The 22,944-nt window shown below is 40.1% G+C and overlaps 1 protein-coding gene across 1 annotated transcript in view; it reads right to left on the reverse strand.

The window, feature by feature from the left end:
• The window catches only part of LOC124157010 (sodium- and chloride-dependent GABA transporter 1-like), a 41,196-nt gene that overhangs the window by 6,721 nt on the left and 11,531 nt on the right, over positions 1–22,944 (reverse strand). The window contains exons 4-8 of the mRNA XM_046531472.1: positions 8,177–8,489; positions 7,201–7,397; positions 6,105–6,285; positions 3,165–3,402; positions 1,518–1,746 (exon numbers count right to left, since the gene is read on the reverse strand). Coding sequence (XP_046387428.1) covers positions 1,518–1,746; positions 3,165–3,402; positions 6,105–6,285; positions 7,201–7,397; positions 8,177–8,489 — 1,158 coding nt within the window. The remainder of the gene's footprint in view (positions 1–1,517; positions 1,747–3,164; positions 3,403–6,104; positions 6,286–7,200; positions 7,398–8,176; positions 8,490–22,944) is intronic.

Consider the following 22,944-nt stretch of genomic DNA (forward strand, 5'->3'; position numbering starts at 1 on the left):
AGGGGACACACCACCTTGCGAAAAAATGATTGCGTGCCGTCTTGGCATTTACACTGCTACGATGGATTTCTGTCTGATGTATACATTCTTACCTACCAAATGCCATTTCAGCGGCACGCCCATCTGATACTCGGCTTCATCCAACTTCTTATTTGCAACAGGTAGCTCGCTCTACCCCCACTCCTACTGTCAAGTGCTCGCAGACAATCCGAGGCGTTTTGCAAAATACAAGCTCTTCTCCGCCGGATTTTCTTCTTCAATTATTTTCAGTCCATCTTTGGAAGTTCTCACAAGATAATCAGATGAATTCGAATTGCTATCAGGGAGAAACCAAATATCCTGAGAAAATATATCCCTTCGTCTGTGACTGTGACAATAGAGATTTATAGCATAACTCATAAATTGTAACTTGATATATGTTCTCGGAAAAAAATACCGCATTAACTTCCAAGAAGCTCAGCTGCGTGGATAACGATTTTTGCCAGAATGCTAAGTCTCCGTCGTATTTTGACATTTATTTCCTTGCGTAAAATGCTTAAATAAAGTCATAATGCGTAAATAGTCAGAAATGTGTCGCGTTTGGTCTTATTCTTTTTTAAAGTACGCGCACATTACTAATATTTCAATCCAATAAAGGTGTAATATCAATTTCTGAAAGTCATTGTTAGAAACCTTTTGGGCTAATAGATGACTCATGCAGCAGTTGACCTCCAGAAATGGGGAACTTCGAAGCAGGTAGGCAGAAAAAGGTCAGTGGGGGAGAAAGAGGGAAGGGTGAAACACGATTCTATCATTCTCCTGTAACTTGATGTTTTATTTTGAAGCTTTTGATTTATGGTCTTCATAATACGAACCCTGCGCAAGCTCTGGCCTTTTGTTTGATTTCGGAAAGGAGGAAAGCGTCGGAGGAAGGGCCGAGGGCTGATGGATGGAGAGGGTAGAGGATTTTGGGAATTGAGGTACGTAGTTACTATCCCACGGAACTGAGGTTCTTCTGATGGGGGAAACCAGGGATTTTCAGATTTTTCACCCGATCATTTTTGGGGCCCCATGTTGAACTCTTTTCACATGGTCTAAGCTTTTCACCGCTCTGATCCGTGACTTTGATGTAGTTCGTCAATTTGCTTAAAACGGCGCTGCATGCACTAAACCACTAGAGTTCTCTACATTTTTCCGAGTCAACTACCAACGACATGCGTGCAACAGTGTATGACGTGAAATTCAAAGTATTCAAGATGGTACCTTTAGCATTATTATTTTAGACCTCGAAAATTGAGTACGTTCTAGTATTCGAGGTATTCGAGTATTCGCGGATACTATTCGCACATCTCTAGTACTTTCATTAGGTGAAAAGAAATGAGTTGGTGCTGATGCTGGATGCTAGTAGATGCTGTCGCCACAATAGGTATGCAAGTCCCTGAGTGAAGAGGTTATGTACTTTAGAAAATAAGCCTCACATCATAGGGTCACACTAATCACAGGTGAACTAAGCAAAAAATACACTGCTAAAAGCTCACCATAGACCCATCCAACAAAGATTGTCTCCACCAATCCAACGCAGACCATTGACATGATGGACACATACCAATCAAGCAGTGTGAACAGATAAACCCCTCCCTCAAAACACATTGGGATATCCACCACAAAACCGCAAGCACACGTGATGATCCCTACTGCTGCTTTGTGCTCTCGTAGCTTTGGCCACTCATCCATAATTGCTGTGGTGATGGCCTCCAAAGCCGTGACCTGGAAGCAAATCACATCGCCAATTGTATGCCAGCTGAGTTCATGCGATTTCCTAATGGCTAATTAAGTAAGTAGATGACATTGTCCATTCCACACACTTTATTTGGTACACCTCATTACTCCCGTGTCATTTTTCAGAGGAAAAACAACCTTTTCTCTCATTAATATATGCATGTGCGTATGCTTAAGGGGTGGGGGGAAGGAGAAGGGGTGAAGCAAGGCAGTGCAAAGGTGACGATGGCATGGGGGTGAGTGGAAGGGTGGACACGACCAAAAGGGAGACTCGGGGAATACTTACGTAGTGTTCTCTGCTCCCCTCCTTCGTATTCCTCCTTCATCCCTTCTCCATGGCCTCTCTCCCCACCTCTCACATATATGTACTACCACACATATACATATATATATATTGACCCTTTCGCGCCGGACCTTCGTTGAGGGAATATCCTCCTCAATACGAGTCTCTTAAAAGTTTTCTTTACTCCCCGGTACGAAGCTTTTTCGCATCGACTGAAGGCAGTGGTTCCCTCCCTAACTTTTTTTGGACCCAACTCAGTGGGGTGCCGATCCCTTTCCTCGGCCTCCGTCCAAGACCCTAGAGGGATTAAAAGCCCCTTCCTAGGACGAGTCCGCGGTCAACTGGCTAAAATATTAGTGCAAAATATATGCAAATATTTGTTGTTCGCATTAATTTTTTACATTCAAAATGAATTTTGTGTTTCTTTTCTGAGCGTGCAGAAATTTTAAACGAAGCTCTAACGCGGATATAGACGGACTTTGTACATTTACTAGTTGGTCTATATCTCCGTTGATATTAACGATAGAATTTTGTTTGAAATTTCCATGTGGTCAGCAAAAAAAGATGAATTCATTTATAGCAATAGATATGAAAAGTAAGCAACAAATATAGTTTTGGAAAACACACTGCAAATAACAGTAGTTGACCGCATGGAGAGGATAAGAAAGGGTCGACCTGAGCGGCCGAAGATGGGACTGGGCTCGCGCTAAGGCGGATCACGAGGGGCGACCGCATCCGTGGGTCTATTGTGTCCACCACGGTCACTTTTTTCGACCAGTGCCGCACAGGTGTGGCATTCGTTGTTTATGGAAAAAAATCCCTCGCCGCACAGGTGTGGCATTCGGCGCGAAAGGGTTAATGACTCGCCGTCACACTTAAGATTGCATTCCTACTGGGATAATGACACGGGAGCATTAAAACCAACCAAAGTGTAACAAGTAAAGTACATGCATGCATGGAGTAGAAAAAGTGATCAATTCATTAAATTAACCTGGAAGCAAATTGCATTCCAGCGAGGTATGGGAGGGGGGGAAAAAGTTCCCCCAAAAAGTAACTGCCACCACTATCGGTCTGCAGGAAAATTGGTTTCCCATCAGATACTTGAGTACATATATGATATCACCTGAGTGCCCAAGGCCAAGCAGCAAAACATGAAGAAGAACAATACAGCCCATAGCTGTGGTTGCGGCATGTGGAGTAAAGCTTCTGGGTACGCCACAAATGCTAGCCCCGGACCAGACTCAACCACATCAGGAACAGACACACTCATGTGGTGGGCCAGGAATCCAAGAACAGCAAAGACGGAAAACCCACCAAGGACGGAAGTGAAGCAGTTGACTATTGTCACTATTATTGCATCCCTGTGGGCAATAAAATAAGACAGCAACATCATGCATACATATTTATTCGCAACAAATCCTTCCAAGGGTAAGGGGGCCAAAGGCATTTTCATTGACTCAAACAATGATTTTTTCTCTATCAACCACTCAATTTTGTTTACCAAACTTCACTTTGTAGTGAGGCAAAGTCACTCTATCAGGCTATTTCTTTGCTCTGTTTTAATGCTGCTTGATTAAATCATACCTGACAGATTTACCAATGGTAAATAAAAAATCCGACAGAATTAAGGATGACCTCATAAATGTAACTCACTTCCCTATGCAATCAAAGCAGACATTCCCCAGGGCTCAATTCTTGCCCATTACTTTTCCATTTTCATATGAATGATTTACTTTAAGAAGCTATTGACATAATGGTGGATACCGAACCAGTTGGAGACATGAGATGCATACTTTTCTTATCTCTTTAGTGGATTAATGCACATTTTTGCATATGGTGGCAACTACAGGATAAAATACTTGTTTTATAGATTCATGCTTACTAAATACATTTGTAAGTATTTTTCCGTTTCTCCTGAGGGTTGGTCAGTACAATTGTTTATTAATTCCCTGCCAAAGTTTCGATAATTATAGGCTACAATTCATTCTCAGAGCTGGGAATTTTTAACGAAACAGCGACACAATAACCAACCAATAAGTATTATTTGAACATGAATTATTTGACTGCTGCATCACAAATTGGTACATAATTTTTGTTCCAATTATAAATGGTTGATTTTTCCTTCCCATGATTTCAATCCTATCATTGAGGATAAGAATATAGTCGTTGCAATGCTGTAAATTTAAAATATTATTTATTGATAAAAAAAAACATAAAAAACGCCCTCATCAAAGGCACAGCATTTCAATACCTCCGCTGCACAAATGCTCAAAAATCGCCCACCAAATCAAATCTGCTCCTAAGTACTATTAGGGCGTTTGTTCAGTGAGCGTATTGATTTGCACATAAGGGTAGTTTCCTTCATCAAAGAAAACGAAAGGCATGGATTGCAATTCGTTACCCACCATTAGTGTATTCATTTAATACGCATATTATTTGGTTTTAGATATACCGGTTTAGACGAATGGCAATGGTCAATTTTATCCTCATTTGATAAAGGCCAGATTGGCGCCCATGCAATGCCACTCCAAGTGACGTCACAGGGACCTAGTTTCTACACGAGAGGATAGGAGTTTTACATCGTCTGAGATTACCAATGCATGCATGAGGCACAGAGCTCAGAGAAACATGTCTCAATAATCACCTATTAAAACTGGCTAAGGTCGGAAAGTTTTCTTCGTTTGATAAGGTATTAATAATCCTTATTTAAGCCAAGCACTACCAGCTAGCAGGGTACTCTGCTACCTGCTAGCATCCTGCGTCGTACCAGTGCTCAAAGCCTCGCCCCAAGGTCACCTCACTTGCAGCAGCAGGAACCAGAACGACGTCACACGGAGTTTTCCTAGCATTCATACTTAGCCGTCGCATTTTCGCGTGCTTGAAAATTTTCACTTTTCATTTAATCGCGAAAAATAGATATCGTCATTTCAAAATCTAAAAACGTGAAATACGTACTCCAGGTGTAATAATCTTTCAATTTAGGCAATAAAAAAATAAAAGGAAACCACCCTCTTAAAGGACAGTAAATTCTTTTGAATTTTAAGGGGCAACAACAATGGAAACAAAAATTAAATTAGATGTCAGTGAAGCAAGTTTTTTAATCCTGATATGTTCTTAATCTCTCGCATAAATGGTGGAAAAATTCACATGAATGGCCTGTGGAAAAATTTGCCTGGACCAGAAATCGACCCATGGATTTTCTTTAGCTTTGAAGACCTCAGAGCAGAACCCTCAAGGTCTGTTGGTTCAACGCACAATTTTACTGAGGTTCACAGAGCTAAATGTTAGGCCCTTGTGGTCCATTCATGATGGCAGTGTTAGGGTATTTAGGCATCCAAGGAGCCACTATACAGGTAGTGATTCCCTTCCAGCACTAAAGCCTTGCATGGCCAACTAACATAAGTGGTATACTATTTAAAATTCTGCCATGCGCGCAATGGTGAAATGCACATTAATGGCAATGGGAAAATATTCCTCTGGATTGGAAATCAAACCAAGGGCCACTTTGTAGCTTTCTGAGACTTCACTGCCTCCACGACCACTCCTTCATTCCAATGGAAATTTTACTAAGGTTCACTGGAGCACTAGAAGCTGCAAAGCCAAAGGTACGTGGATCACTTCTTTATCCAATTTCACCCCATGGCAATTATGTGAAGTCCTCAAATCATTTGGCCCAACCCTGTGGAACTTCACCGAAGGAATGTGAAGAAAGAAGTGGCAATTAAAACTAAAACCATGCAATACAAGTTCAAACCTCCAAAATATAATGATAAGGAATTTTTAATGTTACTGTGCATACATTTTTAAGAAAATAAATGTGTCTAAAGTGTTCCAAGAATGGGAATAGTTGTTTTTGCACCCACATATGTAACAATACAATGACATATTTTTTAACGTAAGACTTATCGGTAAATTTGAGAATAAATTGAAATTGATCAATGCTACCTATATAGATTTTTTTAAGCTTTTTGGAAAAGTTGACCTTTCATAGCTCTTGGCTCCCTTGCTAAAGTCTATATGTATCTACTTAGCCAAAAATAGTCAAGCATATGGAACCACCAACCTGTGGCAGTTGTTGTGAAAGTTGTTATAGGATGATAAAGCACCTAGGGAGCCACAGCCCAAACCCAGGGCATAGAACACCTGTGATGCAGCATCTCCCCAAACGTTCAGGTCAGAGAGCATCTCCCACTTGGGGCTGATGAAGTAGAGGACACCCACGGCTGCCCCCTCCAGCGTAATCCCTTGAGAGTCAACAAAAAATCCAAGCTCAGCAGATCATCTTCAAAGAGGATGCAATGAGAAACACACCAATTATGTACCACACTGCAAAATTGGGAGAAGTACAAAATAGGTTCTGATTCACCAACAAAAGCAAATGATATTACCAAATTAACAAATGTCTACAAATACAAGATAAGGGAGTGTCCAAATGTCACACGAGCAGGATTTCAGCCATTTTTGAATGCTGAATGTAAGCAAAGTAAGCATTTGCCCAACCAACTCAGACTTGGTTATGTGCTTTGCAATGGAGTACTCGTCCGGTTGCCTTAGTCAGGAAAGCTCTCAAGTCCTCTGCGTCTTGCTTCAATTGTCCTTCCCATTTCTCTGACATATGGTTTTCAGCATTCACAGAGGATGCTCTGGACACCTTCTGTCTTCAAACCTCAAGGATCTTCTGTCCAACCGAGCCTGGTTCGTAGTTTATGGAATGGTATCGTGATAACTTTCATCTTGAGTCTCTCGATAATTCTTGAGATTTTACTGGATTTGCGTGCCCATGGGCACTTGTAAGTACATATAGTGGATGTAGTGGAGTATGCAAGTGTGGTGGTGGCCTATTTATGCTGGGAGAAATGGACTCTTTCTCAATACCACTACAAGTCCACTAATGAGCTGACGGCATCCTGAATCTTGGAATCGACTCCTCCACTCATGGCACTTTTCAAACCCAATGCATTTGGTCTGTGTCTCACTCTCTTCAGTAAGACCTCATGGTGTGCACTTTGGCTTGCCATGTTAGTGAGAAAGGACATGGTAACCAGAAGAATACCCCCAACCCTGTCATGCAAGATGAGTAACCAAGTATTTCATACATATGTATTCAACAGAATAAAGATGAGATTAACAGAATAATAAATTGAGAAAAGCACACTGACCTCGAACGAGCAATGCAAACAGGATGAGGAAGGGGAAGATGGTCATGAAGTACATGACTTTCCCGACAGATGCAATGCCCCTGATGAGGCAAATGGCAGCCATGGACCACGCAGCAAACAGACAAATGACCACGTGCCATTGTAAACGACCCCAGTGCTCCCATGAGGCACCAAAACCAGAGCCCAAGACATATCGACTGCAAAGTAAAAACATGTGGAATTTCCTAAAAAAATTAAAGAAATATGGCTTCCAATCATTTATCGGTATTCAAATTCTGGTCATGAATAATGAATAACATTTGAAGCAAGAGAGATCTAACAAACTAAAAGCAATTGATAAGCATACAGCCCACCACATTCAGTAAAGGCTAGAAAAAGCCTCCGAAAATATCTAGATTTTAGCTCTTGAAGAAATCTACAGGTGCCAACAATGGTTTATTTATCAAATTTGGGAAATTGAAACTGGTACATATTGCATTCCCAAGCGTAGCAAGCCTAACATGTTTTAGACCAACATTATTTAGAGATTTAAGCTCAAAGATTTGTATAGCAATTATGTTCTTCTTATTTTTAACTTATTAATGTAAATTCATATTAATCAGTATTTCTTTCATTAAAAAAATTCTCTATTCATAAAATATCCGATACATATTTGGCCTCCCTACAAAATTATGAAAGCGATTTCTATAGCAGCTGGTAGGCTCTAAATGACAAAGAGCAATGCTCAAGAACGTACACAAATTGTACTCCCTGCTTGACAAGTCTCGTTCAATGAATTTTTAAACAATACAAAAATGTGGTGCCATTGCCAACAGAGATTAAATAAAAGTATTCTACTTACATATTATAACTATCAGTTCCCTCATCATCTTAGCTCCACTAAATGTACGTCCGAAGTACAGCTGAAGTTAGCTATATGATCAATTTAGAACTCAGTAGACCAGCAAATGATACTCTTACTAGTCATCACACCTACCTATAAAATTCCTCAGAGCTCAGCACTCTGCCCAGCAAATGGTGGAGTGACGTTGCGTATGGATTTGAAGAGGTTGAGTTGAAGCAGTGCGTGCGATTGTTGGAGAGAGCAAAGAGTCCCTTGGACTCACACAGGGATGACACGGAATGGCAACTCTGGTTCCAGAAGGTCATCAACGGCTGCTCCTCACCCTCCATCACCCACCACTCATCATCATCAAGAGAGATCGAGCCCTCGGATGTGCCATTGCGTCCATGCAAATCAACTCTCTCGCCAGCCATGCACTTCAAATCCTCCAACTGGCTGAAGCAATCTGAAATTGAGAGTGTAAACAGCCTTATCATACATCGATTGCTCAGCTCATTATTGGCAGGTTCATATATTTGAATCAACACAACACATCAAACACAACCCATTTGCATTAAGTGGTATGCAAGTACATTTATTAATATATATAAATTCCATTTTCAAAATATTCATGCATAGTTTTTAGGCGAATTTAAGTATACCGGGACTAGCCACGGTGATAACTTTTACGGGAGTCACCCGCAATGCACAATTGTACGAAAAATCCACAGAGAAAAAATCATTCGCCTTGACCGGGATTCGAACCCGGATCCCTCCCATACCACCTTGTCCGGTATAGTCCACAAATTTCCACAAGGAAGAATGACGCCTCGGTAGCTTAACTGAGCGGACGTGTTTCTCGATCGCTGCGAGTGAGCCCCAAGGCTGAATTTTTGCCGGCCGGAGAAGCCTCTTTGCCGGGAGTTGGGACGACGAAGTCCCGTGTTTATTTGTCGTGTGTGTGAAGTGAAATCTTGCATAGGTGGAGAGGCAGTTTTCTAGTTGTCTGACTTAGTTAGCGGCCGCTATGCGGCCGTTAATTTACTTTTTTAGCTGTTCCACCGGTGTTAATTTAGTGGTCTGTATGCGGTTCCGAGAACTAAGTGACCCCTGACCCCTATATCTCCATATCCCTTTGTATTGATCTTCCCGTTCACCTAAAATGGCGGTGCAAAGGATTAATACCTTAGGCCCCTATTAGCCGAGGCAACCAGACGCGCAACCGGTGGCGCGTCCGGTGGCGCGTCTGGTTGCTCGGGTTTATTCCGCCCAGGACACCGGTGGCGCCACCAATATCTCTTTTAACCCTTAAAGGACCAACCTTTTTCCGGTTACACCGTGGCCCAAGGGAGGGTCAAAAAATGTCCACTTATATTTTTTCGTTTTAACTAATCATGAAACAGAATATATCTTCAACAATTGTGTTTTTACATTGTTAAAACATTTTAAAAGTTGTTTATCCAGCTGAATGTCATAAAATCGCAATAAAAATATTGAAATTTTCAAATCTTTTTAAACTGATCATAAACGAAATTATGATAAAACTTCTTCACAGAGGTTCCGGATTTCATGCTCTTATTTGAAAATTAAGTTTCTAAATCACCGATAACTGTGCATCTAAAATAACAATAAGGCATCGTATTTCAAATTTAAGTCAATTTTCAGCAACCGTACTCCAGGGCAACAATTTTATAATTATTTAAAATAAACCTAAAATTTTCCACTCCGTTTTCAGTTACCTAATTTAAAAGTACATGATAAATCATAATACGTCTCCTAATTAAAAAAATTATGTTCTATATTGTTCGTAGTATTTATTTATCAATAACCATATCATTCCGATAAAGTTATAAAATTATTAACATTAGCAATCACTAATGAATAATCAACTAGAATCTTCTGATAAGGCAGCATTATTGCCTGTATTGTATACGTTAGTTTTTATGCCATGTTTACCGCAAATATAACTGTTACATATAGTACATATAATAATAGTTTTTTATAATTTGTTTGGTTTTTCTCTTTTTGATGTGAGTGCGTTGCTGCACACGTGGAAACATCCTGTGCCAATTACTTTGACAGGAACATATGACGGCTGTATTTTTCTATCCGCGACCCCTTCCATCATCAATAAAATGTGGTTATGAGTATAATGAATGGAAAATGAGAATAAAAAGAGAGAATCCATTTAGGGCAGCAATATCGATTAGTGCAAAGAAGACAGATTGGCCATTTTCTTGTAGATCTTTTGGTGGAATACTTGCATAGCATCTGATCAGTAACATCAACTCCTCCTTTGGTATTGTAGTAGAGAAACTTTACGTCACATTTATTTTTGAAACAATTACTGACATTTACATCGGATATGAATAGATTTCTATATGCTGTATGGATAGAGAAATGATATTTTTCTTATGCTTCTCTTTGGTGATGAATGATAAGAGTCACCGGTGGACTCCCAGATCTCGGGTCTGTAAATTCAAACAAACTTGAAAAAATCTTCTGACTAGCTGTTCCCTTCGATTGTTCAGGAATACGTTTTCTGTTACTCTGCATATTTACAACCATAGTCAATCCATAAAGTTCTTGCGCTGGCTCCACAGAATTATAGTATCTACCCATTGACATATTTCTCCCGTAATTCTTGATTGGGACCACCAGGCGTTCACTCGTTTGAACCTCTGCTTGTTGATGGTTCATTATTTTCTGAGGCAACAATTTCCATGTTGAGCACATACCTCTCATAACAGTTGGTGAACATTCTTATAAGTATCCCATACTACCCTGGTTATTGTTTCATGAATACTATAAATCTACACCTTCCCCTAAACAATGATAACATTTCATCAACTAACATATCGGGTTCACAAATGTAATATTTGGTTGATATCCCATTGACCATTTGGAATACCGAAAAATAAGCGCAACTTTGTCTTTTCATCTTTGTCTTTCCCCGAGTAGACTTTTCATCAAATAAGGCAATAGTTCCTGAAATCAATTTCAACTCTTCGCAGCAATATAGGAGGATCTTCCAAATCTATGTAACCACCAATCATGCAATTCTAACTTGCTATCACTGTTTGCACCGAACAATATCAAAACTCCTACGAAGGATTTTAGTTTTACCGTATCATTTTTAGACTTCGAGCTCGTTCTACTTCTTCATTTGTATACCGTAAAATCATGTCAAGAATTTCAGGGTTGAAATTTTTTCAAATGACTTGCGCATATCCTTTTCCTTACCAGCAGGTAGTAAACATTGCTTTTTCCGCAATATATTTTGAATGGTTCGCCGAGTCACGCGAGGAGGATCACTCAGGTTTTTCCTTGCCATTTTTGCAACGTACTCGTTATCTTCCTAGCTGCCTTTTTTCCTACAAAAGTCACTTCCTACACCTGCCTTACTTCATTATTTGAACTGATTTCACTAACATGGACTACAGTTTCACTCAATTCTTCATTACTGATTTATTCTGTGTCACTAGTAATTTCCAATTCTCATTACACGTCACTCTCAGTCAAGTAGATAAGCAGATAGGAAAACATTTCAAAGATATAAACCCTTTCACTCAAAAGCCACCGCATAGTAGCTCTAGATGTCAACATGAGGACCAAAATTTCACAGGAGCTTTGCCGACAGCATGCCATGCATCGTAAATGCTCACCGTATGATAGGTAATTTTGGGATTGTATCCTGATTGTATAAATTGCATTATATTGTATAAAGATTGCATCTTGAATGGCGAGAGTTCAAATTACGCAGCAGCTGATGATGAGGGTGAAGGTATTGAGTAAATTAGCCGGTGTGTCATAAATTTAAAAACACTAATATCACGGTAAGAAAGTGGGCTGGTTCTTGTTGCACTCATATTTTCACATTGATGGCATTCCAGTTTGACATGAAGGTAAAATACTTCGAATTCTTGCGAGTCTGATTAGATAGGTAACCAAAGTGTTTCGGGGGTATGCAAAAATTCATTTTGTAAAAGATGCTTCATGAATGGCTGTATACTGTATAGAGCTCTTTGCGCCCTTTCCAGTTCATGAGTGAATAAAATAAATACAGTAAAAAGGTTCTTGTGAAAGTGTTATAGAGGGAATGACTTCAATATTCAAAATTTCAGAAGGGTATTTAGAAGCTGTTTTTCGATATAATGTATCAGTTTATAATTCTGTCAAGCAGAGCCTAAAAGAGTAAGCAAAGTGAATAGAAACAGAGGGTATTTATTTTAAACATACAGTTCAAAATTTTTAAAGAAAATTAATCAATATGTAAGATAAATACATGGAAAACTATTTTTACGAATTCTGATTTCTTAGAATATAAAAATAATTGAAACTATGTAAAGAAAAAAATTTGTGAAATAAAATCAAAGTTATTACATCCTATAGTTTAAATACATAAATGCAATATGGAGCCTATTGTTGAATTAAAATAAACGTCAATACTTAATTTAAACTAATTAGGTTATAAATTATAATGCCAAACAAAACTATTTGTCCCATTACACGATTCCATTCGGTCGAAAAATATGTCACAGGTTGGACCAAGGGAGGGTTACTTTGTGTCCACCGCGTATTTACGCTCTCATAACGTTGTATGAACAAAATTTTCCACATACATCAAGATGTATTTATCTTTTTAAACCTATATTTGACAATATAACGAAGTTATAGATCTTTATTGGGTGAATGAGTACTTAAAATATTGAAAAAATAAAAAGGTGGACATTTTTTAGCCCTCCCTTGGTCCTCTAAGGGTTAAATCTTACCCTGCGCACAGCAGTAGTTGCAATGGTGTTGTGCTGTGAGGACGCACTATTGCTAGCTCTTCTCATAAAGACGAGAAGGCGAAGGACCAGGAGGTTTTGGAAGCATCCTATGCTGATGTCTAGACTTACCAAAGGGCTTTATTACACACTATACGATGATCTTTGTGCTAGTGGAAGTAAGTTTTTTTTAACTACTTCCGTATGTCAAAATCTTCATTTGACGACCTTCTTGGATACATCAAAGATGACATCACGAAAAACGACGTCATCGGAACGTGACGTCACAGTATGGTATCCACTGATGACGTACTGAGGAAGTGGATACAAAATCGGTCTATGCATACCTATGAGGTCCAGCGGGCCCCAAACGAAAAATTCCATTTCTTTATGATTTTTTTTAAATCATTGAGTACCTAATTGTTTTTCTTATAATTCTATGTAACGTAACAATCGTGCAATTAAAAAAATTTTTGTTTTTGGAGATACTAATCCTAAATAGGATTTGCATTAAAAATCTCATTGACTAAATGATAGTATTTTTTCAATATTTGTTTTATTTGAAATTTTTAGCAATATAACTAAACATCGTTGTAATCTCTTTCAAACTACGTGCAGGTTAATTTAGACAAAAACGTACAACAATAATTTTAACGTTAAATGTCAGTAAGAACAATTTTTACGTTATACTTCAAAACCTTCCCTTAAGGTTTAAATATTTTTAACCAGTTTTATAATAAATACAACATTTTACATCAATATTGGCAGTTTATAAAACTTAATTCTACTTTTACAAACAGTCTTCAAATAAACATAAGGAGTATTAAGTCATTAACATTGTTCAATTAAAAGAATATCATTCATTAACACAGTAGAATATTCTATTAACCACTGAAAATTTAAAATCAAATATTTGTTTGATTACACGTGAGAATAAAATTCCTGAATCTTTCAAACTTTACACTAAAAACGGTTTTCTTAGAATGTCGGCTACTTGATTTTCTGGGAGACAAAACTGTAAATCAAATAATCCTTCCGAATACATACTCCCAACTTATAAATCTGTACCTCACCTCAATGTGTTTTGTTCTCCTACTCATCTGACCAGATTGCACCATTTTTATTGTACTCTGATTGTCTATATTTAAATTTACAAATACTGGTTTGCCTGTCAACTCCCCAATTAAAGCCTTAGCTATTTTTTTGACAGCACTCAGATGCTGCAATATATTCTGCTTCAGTTGAGGATAGTGCCACAACGCTTAGTTTGTGTGAGCACCACAGGATTGGCACACCACCGAACAAAATTACATGTCCTGTTGTACTTTTTCTTTCAGACATATCTCCTGGAAAGTCTGAGTCACTATGCATATGCTTGCAGCTTTATTTGATCTTCCACTTCTGTTGTGCGGAAATGCATTCCCAACCCTTGTGTTCTTTGTAGATATCTCATTGTCCTCTTCAAATTCTCTATATTTTCTTTGACAGGTTTTTCCATGAATCTGCCCTCAAAATTAACCGAAAATGCAAGGTCTGGTCTAGTTTTAGATAATGTATCGTATCATCTATAAATGATACGAAGTGCCTTTTACTATCGCGAGTCTCTGTCTCAAATGGATCGCAAACATCAGTGTGAATTATTTGCAAAATTCTATTCGCTCTCATTCTTTCAGTTTTAAATGGGAATCAGGTTCGTTAAGCATTCACGCAAACAGAACAAAAATTATTGCCATTTGTCCGTGCAATTTCTTAAGGTACACCATGACACAGTGATGAAAAATTTTCAATGCTCTTAAAATTTAAATGACCCATTTTTCTGAGCCATTCCACATCCAAATTAACTGCCTGAGTTAACATGGCTTCGGTTTCGTTTACATCAATCATAAACTATCCATTTGAACCTTTTTTCCCTTCTATTACAATATTTTGTTTTGGTATTTGTATTTCAACTACTAATATTTCAATGCTATCCTTTGTAAATAATACATTTCCATTATTTTCTGTGATTTCAGAAACTGACATTAAATTTTTAAATAATTCAGGTACACATACCCCTCTTTTAGTTTACATTTATTCATTTCTAGACTTCCTACTCCATTGACTAACATACTCGCATCTTTCTTAGCAACCTTAACCTTATCATTACATGGGCGCAAATTTTTTACTATTTCGGTGGAATTAACCATATGTTTTGTCATCCGCTATCCATTACAAATTCAAATGTATTCTTGCTACTAAGATAAGACGCAGATTAAGCTAAAAATGCTTCTTAACTTTCTCTCGGCTTTCTGTCCCTATATATTATACCCTTTTTCATTTGACGATCCCTTATTTCTAAAAAAAAGAACAATGTTTTTCATCATGATTCGTTTCCTTTCACATTTTACAACATTTTTCTCGTAAAAAGCAGTCCTTTTCTGAATGATTAGTTCGTTTACATATTGAAAACCCCGTTTATGGACATATAGCTTTGATATGACCCTTTAGGATACATGGAAAACACATTATATCATTTTTATAATTCATTTTACCGTGTCGATAATCTGCCTGGAGCGTCGTGGTCAGGGCAATATGATGCGCGCGCATGCAATATTCAGTCACCGGTGGCGCGTCTGGTTGCCTCGGCTAATAGGCTACATATACTCCAATGCCCCGGGACGATTCTGAGCAACCCAAAGTGGAAGGCGCGGTTGCGGGACTCAGGCGACTGGTTTCGGTGGAAAGTCTGGTGGCGCGTCTGGTTGCCTCGGCTAATAGGACTAATTTGATTCTATGCCCCGCGACTGACCATTTCCACCGGACGCGCCACCGGTTGCGCGTCTGGTTGCCTCGGCTAATAGGGGCCTTACTGATTCAACTAGAAGAAGAAGTGAAAAACGCAACGTCGCTCGAAGTCCACTCGTTTATTCGATTGTTGGGCCTCGCGGCAGAGGATGTCGTTGCCATCCAGTTTGGCTTGAACCGGAAGGACATCTTCGTGAAGCTGACGAATGAAAGCCTTGTGGAAAAAATTATCGAGAAACACCCGAAACGTCTCCCCTTCCCATCTGAGGACACGAAAAGGGGATACATAACTTTAGAAAGGACCTCCGGCTCCCCAGTGAATGTGAAAATTTCATGTCTACCACCTGAGGTTAGTAAAGAGGACATCCGTGATCATTTATCCCGCTATGGGAAAGTTATAAGAATGTCAGACGACAAGTGGTCAGGAAATCAGTTGTTCGGCGTACTAACCGGCACGAGAATTGCCCGAATGGTGGTTGAGAAAAATATACCTACCCCTATGAAAAAGTTGTATAAACCTGTTTCAAAATTTTATACAATTTATACAATTGCCATGGCAATGTATAAGATTGTATAAAATTTTGAAACAGGTTTATACAATTTTTTCATAGGGGTAGCTATGTAAATATAGCAGGGAATAGAGCCATAATTATTTATGACGGACAACGAAGAACCTGTGCCCGTTGTGGAGAGGAGGGTCACGAAAGACGTTTGTGCCCACGTAATTACGCCAGTAGGAGCTACGCCCAGGCGACCTCAGGAGAAACAGTCGAATTGAGCGAGGCCGTGGATGAGGAGTGTGGCCTCACCCCTCTTGGACTCGAAGGAACCACGCAGTCCGCGACCGCCCCTGAGCAGCATATCTCCCAAGGAGGGATATACCCCGGAGCCTCCCCTACCATCCCCCGACCACCGCCCCCGCCATTATCCCCACCCCTCCCACCTCTACTAAACACCCTTGGCCATCAAGAAAAAGCACGCCGCCATTCGAGTGGAGAAGAGGAAACTCCTAAGAAAAATTGCCGGGTCTTCTAGCCCACTTAAGATTAACCTCTTTTTGGCACTTATTAGATATTACGGGGCAGATGTCGGTTGCCTTCAAGAAACAACAGAGGGAATCATTTGGCCTAATTCTATTTATCGAGCCTTTGCAAATTGCGGAGGGTCGCGTATGAGCACCACTATACTCGTAAAGAAAGGTATCCCAGTCTCTAATGTACGATTTCACGCCTCAGGTAGGATAACTAGCCTAACTATTTATGGCGAAATTAACATTATCAACATATATGCGCCGCCGGGTGAGAGAAATAGAGTAGACAGGGAAACATTTTATTCGGAAACTGTTTTACCTTACGTGACTTCTTTCACTGGGAAAGCAATTTTAACTGGAGATTTCAATGCAATTTATAGAAGGGAGGACTCGGAATCCAACAATCAAAGAATTTCATACCGACCGAGCCGAGCCTTATCTTTTCTAATTGATGCGCTTTGTGCAACTGACGCTGTTTTACGCAGCACTTTGGGCCCCGCCCCTTTCACGCGTGTTGGTCCAAGTTCTAGAACACGCATTGACTTTATATTTCTCTCCCGATTACTTAAACAAATCCCTTACACCACTCATACTATACCGGTTTCTCTTTCTGATCATTGTGCCCTCCTTCTTGACCTCTCGCTCCCTTCCACCCCTCACTCCCACCGCCCTGAAACAACCATGTGGAGGATGGACACTAGACCCTTTCAAGACGACGATTTTCGTTGTGCTGTCCGGCGACGGGTGGCGGATCTTATCTCCATGCGTCGTCCGGGCACCGATGCTCTAACCTGGTGGGAATTTACTTTTAAACCAAAGATTAAATCCTTTTTACGACGCTCAACATATGAGTGGCGGAGGGACATGGATGCCACAATCATGTTCTATCGAACCGCCTTAAGAGAATTACTAAATCTCAATCCCCGTCCAAAAAATTTTTATGAGGAGACAGCCCTTTTGAAAAACACCATTTTAATGCATGAAATGAAGCGTTACGCTCCAAGTCGGTGGCAGAGAGAACTGAATCCTGACACGTGGGGCCCTTTCACACTCTCTGAGCTCCGGAGGGTGATCAGACTCCGCAAAGACATGTCAACCACTTTACCGCCGGCAGAATGCGCTGATGGTGATCTCCTTGATACTGCTTCACGGCATTTTCAGAGAATATTTTCTCGATACGGGGTCTGGAACGAAGACGATCTCCCTCCGTTTCCTAATTTACCCACCCTCTCGCCACAAGACGCTGAATTGCTTGCTGGTGAGATAAGAGGAGAGGAGGCAGAGGAAATTCTTCGCCTCCTCCCAAAAGGCAAGGCCCCAGGGTCAGATGGTATATCTTATGAATTTTACTCCATTTGTGGTGATCTTCTGACCCCGACTTTATTAGCTATTTTCAACCAGATTTTCTGCCAAGGCGAGGCACTGACTTCAAGTCAAAATACAGCAATTATCTCGCTTTTACCAAAGGTAAATCGGCCTCAGCCCTTAAATGATTTTAGGCCTATTGCTTTATTGAATTCAGACTATAAAATCTTTACGCGTATATTAAAATCTCGTTTTACGGATTCTTTGGAATCCACATTATCTGTAACACAGTACCTACGCGGTTTCGAAAAAACGAAATATTATAGACGCTTCAGTATTATTACGGGATATTTTTTTGGCTCCGTCTCCTCCTTCCGAAGATTTTTTTGCCATTTTACCCGTAGATTTTACAAAAGCGTTTGATTATATTCGTATTGAATATATTTTATATATTCTTTAAAAAATGGCTTTCCCCCTCATCTTTCTTCGGGCAATTCAAAATCTATACAATGAAGCAAAAGCATGCATAAGGATAGGTTGGAAAACTTCACATGAATTTCTTATCAAGAATTCTGTAAGGCAAGGATGTCCCCTATCTATGGCTCTATTTGCCGTCGCAATGGACCCTCTTACAAGGGCACTTGAAGCTGCCGGAGTTGGCATAGCTAGACAAGGAATCACTTATTCAAATATTGTATACGCTGACGATTTGACTTTATTCATTGGGCATCCAAGCCAACTACTCTTGGCCAATGAATTAATTCAATCCTATGCTCCCGGTGGTTTAGAAGTGAATAAAACTAAATCAAAATTGAGAGTTCTAAAGGGTGATATAGCCTCTAACGTGTGGGAATTAGGCAACCCACCTGTAAAAATTCTAGGATTATGGTGGGGCTCCGATGTGAAACAGTCTCTTGAGAAGAACTGGGGGGAGGTTAGGGGCGCAGTTCGGGTCGCTACAAGCTCCCCTCCCTCCCTCTCACCGCTCGGGTCCGCCTCCTCGATCAGGTAATATTCCCAAAAATTTGGTACCTCGCTCATGTATGGCCTTTGCCAAAAGAAGTGCATGCAAAGATGGTTAGGGACACTAATTCTTTCCTCTGGTATGGTTATTTGAGAAAGGCTGCAAGGCAACAGCTTTACAACCCTCCGACAAGAGGTGGTTTGAATTTAGCGAATATTGCTTTAAAAGCCAATGTTATTTTCTCGAAAGTATCGACCAAAATTTTGGGGGGGGGTTGATGAGGCCAGGCGGGGTCTCCTCCACTCCGCGTGGACGGAAGCCAGCTTTAAAAGTACGCCGTTTAGGAGATGCATTCAGGAATGCCGAAAAATAACGGAATGCCTGCGAACAGGAGAAACATTTGTAGTAAAGACTGTTTACCGGAGGCTCATCGAGAGGGAGAAGTATCCTCCCACTTCTATCATTAACCCATGGAGAAACTGGGCTGCGTGCCGGGGGGACGCGGGGGCGGCGAGCGCCATGTTTGACACTATTGCTCGCCTCCTTCCTACGCGCGAGGTGATGTCGAGAATGAGGCTTGCCGATTCTTCTGCTTGCGTCGCATGCGGTCGGGTTGACTCCGCACCTCATTACATTCTCGGCTGCGGTGATGGTGGGAGAGTGTGGGGAGCCATTAGAAACATTTATCGTACCTGGGATGCCTTTGGTGGTGGTGCCATCACGAATGAAAACTTGATTATGTTAAATTTTAAGCTCTTTCCCAATTTTAAGAATGTAATACTTTCCACATTAATATCAAAATATATTTTTTTGAAATTAAAACATAAGGCAGTAGGGAAAGGACTCCTCTGCTTCATTGATAGCATTTCGGTGCATGGTGCGCCAGCCGAGGTGCGCTCTTTCCTCGCTTCTGTCTTCCGCAAAGCACTGGCGGAGGATGGTGCGAATGCTGTGTCATCGTCGTCACTGGCGGGAGAGGAGCCTGCTTCTGAAAACTGATTTGTGTTAAAAGAACCACTGGACACTGATTTGTGTTAAAAGAACCACTGGACACTGATTAGTGTTAGAAGAAAGATATTAATGTGTGTTGTGGAGAATTGTACTTTGCTGCTTGAAAGTTGAAATAAATGTATATTTACCTAACTGGCTAAAGCACTCGGCCGGAAATCGAGGGATCTGGGTTCGAATCCCGGTCAAGGCGAATGATTTTTTCTCTGTGGATTTTTCGCACATAGTTTTTAGGTTTTAATTACCCGCTCCCTTGATAATTGGTTCTTACAAATTCTACTGATCATACATATATTGCAATTAAATAATTTTAAATAGATATTTTACATGTAATTCATCACTATAATTAAATATGATAATCCTTTTTTATGAACTTATTCACTTTTTACAATGTTACTTGAAACTATCTGGGCATCAAGTTTGTTTTATTTACAACTATCAAAGACGCCTTTCAGAACTATCAGCTTAATGTGAAATCCTGACTAGTTCCACAGTGAGGACATTAATTACCCTGACCCGAAATCGCAATACATTTACAGAATTTTTAATTTTTATTGCGGGTGACTCTGTAAACTTATCACAGTGACTAGTCCCAGTATACTTCAAATTAATCAAGAGCGAACACCTCCACATGTTCATAGTTTGGGCTTTGCTCTCCAGCTGTGGCACTGTGCCCAAGATTTGGACTGCTCATCACATTATATGCTCAGCTGGTCATCCCAGATAACACGGCATTTGTATTACATCAATAATCAGGGGCGCCGACTTATAAAAAATATTGGGGGGGCCCATATCGGGGGTCTTGCCCCGGGAAGAGTTTATATTCAAAGTGTGTCGCAGCACCGTAACACTATCATAATTCACACCACTTGTTTTCAGTTAACCTGCTTACTGTCTTATAATTATTTGTTTTAGCACATTGTTGAATGCATTTTAAAAGGTAACTATCGTCAAACATGGGAAATAAAAAATACCAATATATCTTTGTGATTTCACCAAGCATAATATAACTTATTATCTTGAATTATTGAGGGGGCTCCGCCCCCCCTAACGAAACTTTGAGGGGGCTCGGGCCCCCTCAGGCCCCATGGAGTCGGCGCCACTGTCAATAATACACAAAAAATACGTGACCAAATACATATGTACAGACTGTCCCAAGTGTCGTGTGTCATTTTTGACCTGTAATTTTAGTAACTTTCCGTAGAGCTATGTTCATGAAAATTGGCACACTTATGGGAAAAGGTCCTAAGTTTTGTTGAGTGTAAGCAAAATTTTAAAATTTTGACCATTTGACCTCACAATTTGGTTTTTCAGAATGGTTTGGTTTTCTCACAATCAGAAATGGTTTTGATTGCCATGCTCTTCTTCTCGAAGCTGCAACATTACACTTTCTAGGGCTTCAATTTTAGAATATTTAAATTTTGTTATATCGCACACCTGGAATTGTCCAGTACACGCTGCTCGGACAATAGTGCTCAGCGGCAAAAGCATCTTAATGGAAAGGCCAAGACATAGCAATGAGACTGTTGGGTGTTATACCCAACCGATTCGCAAGTTTGAATGTGAAGTGAGGTCCTGATAAATTTGCAGCCAGTAATGTTTGCAGGACGAGGGTCAGTCAGAAGGTTGCGGTCTTTACAGTCAAACTGGGACTTTTTCTTAACTACTTATTTAACATATCTTTAGGACTTTCATGGGAAAAACTCGCAACCCTTAACTTGAGCGATACCAATGGAGGTCTAATACTTAAATGAAAAGCGGCATGAATGGGTTTTGCTATTTGCTTGTTGATCTTTAAAACCAATGGGATTTCAGCGTAGTTATAAAGAAAGTCCTATGTGGCGTTAGACCTCCATAGGACCTTCTTTGCAGAGAGATGCAGTGGAAGAATGTGGACACAGAGTCGGGAAAAAGGATGTCTAGGGAAATAAATAATCAAGAACGGCGTGAAACTAAGAGGGTAAGGGAGGCTTGTCGGAAAAGGCAGTGGATATGTGTACTACACCACTCACTTGGTCACCCTTCAAAACCTTTAGTTGGGGAAATTAGTTTTCCTATTATTTCAAAACATACATCTATGACCTTTGACCCCCCTTATGACCCTCGATGGTAAAAAAAATCGACAATATGCAAACTGCTACGAACTGCCACACTGACTTGGGCACCCTTTAAAACCTATGGTTCCACGCTTTGGCTGTCATTATGGCCCGACGTTTAACTCTATGACTTTTGGCCCCCATTGTGACCCTCTTTGGTCAAAAAACCAACAACACGGATCTATGAACTGCCTAACCGACTTTGGCACCCTTCAAAACCTATGATTTGACACGTTGGCTGTCATGATGGCCCGAAGTTCAACTCTATGACCTTTGACCCCCATTGTGACCCTCGGAGGTCAAAAAACCAACAATACGGATCTATGAACTGCCTAACCGACTTTGGCACCCTTCAAAACCTATGATTTGACACGTTGGTTGTCATGAAGGCCCGACGTTTAACTCTATGACCTTTGACCCCCATTGTGACCCTCGTAGGTCAATTAGTGAATAATACGGGTATTTGGACAATACCAATGACTTGGGCACCCTATAAAACCCATAGATCGACACCTTTGTCGGTATGCTATTCTTTTTGCCACCCTTATGACCTTGACGGTGACCTTACTGGGTCAACGGTTGAATTTTCGTAAATAAAATTGTTATTTTCGGGTTTCTCGGGTCCGAAACCATAAGAATTGACATCTTGGTGAATGAAATTCAGACATTTTTCTATCTCGATTTTTTTAACATTGAAACCCCATAAGGCAAATTCAAATTTTTGGTTTGGACCCAAATTGTGAGGTCAAATGTTCAAAATTTTAAAATTTTGCTTACACTCAACAAAACTTAGGACCTTTTCCCATAAGTGTGCCAATTTTCATGAACATAGCTCTACGGAAAGTTACTAAAATTACAGGTCAAAAATGACACACGACACTTGGGACAGTCTGTATAAGATGGAATACGATCGTATTACATCGGTATATTTCACGTAAAAGTGGTTCAAAAGTCCCTATGGATGT

Source organism: Ischnura elegans, chromosome 4 (genome assembly GCF_921293095.1).
Source record: "Ischnura elegans chromosome 4, ioIscEleg1.1, whole genome shotgun sequence".
Lineage (NCBI taxonomy): Eukaryota > Metazoa > Arthropoda > Insecta > Odonata > Coenagrionidae > Ischnura > Ischnura elegans.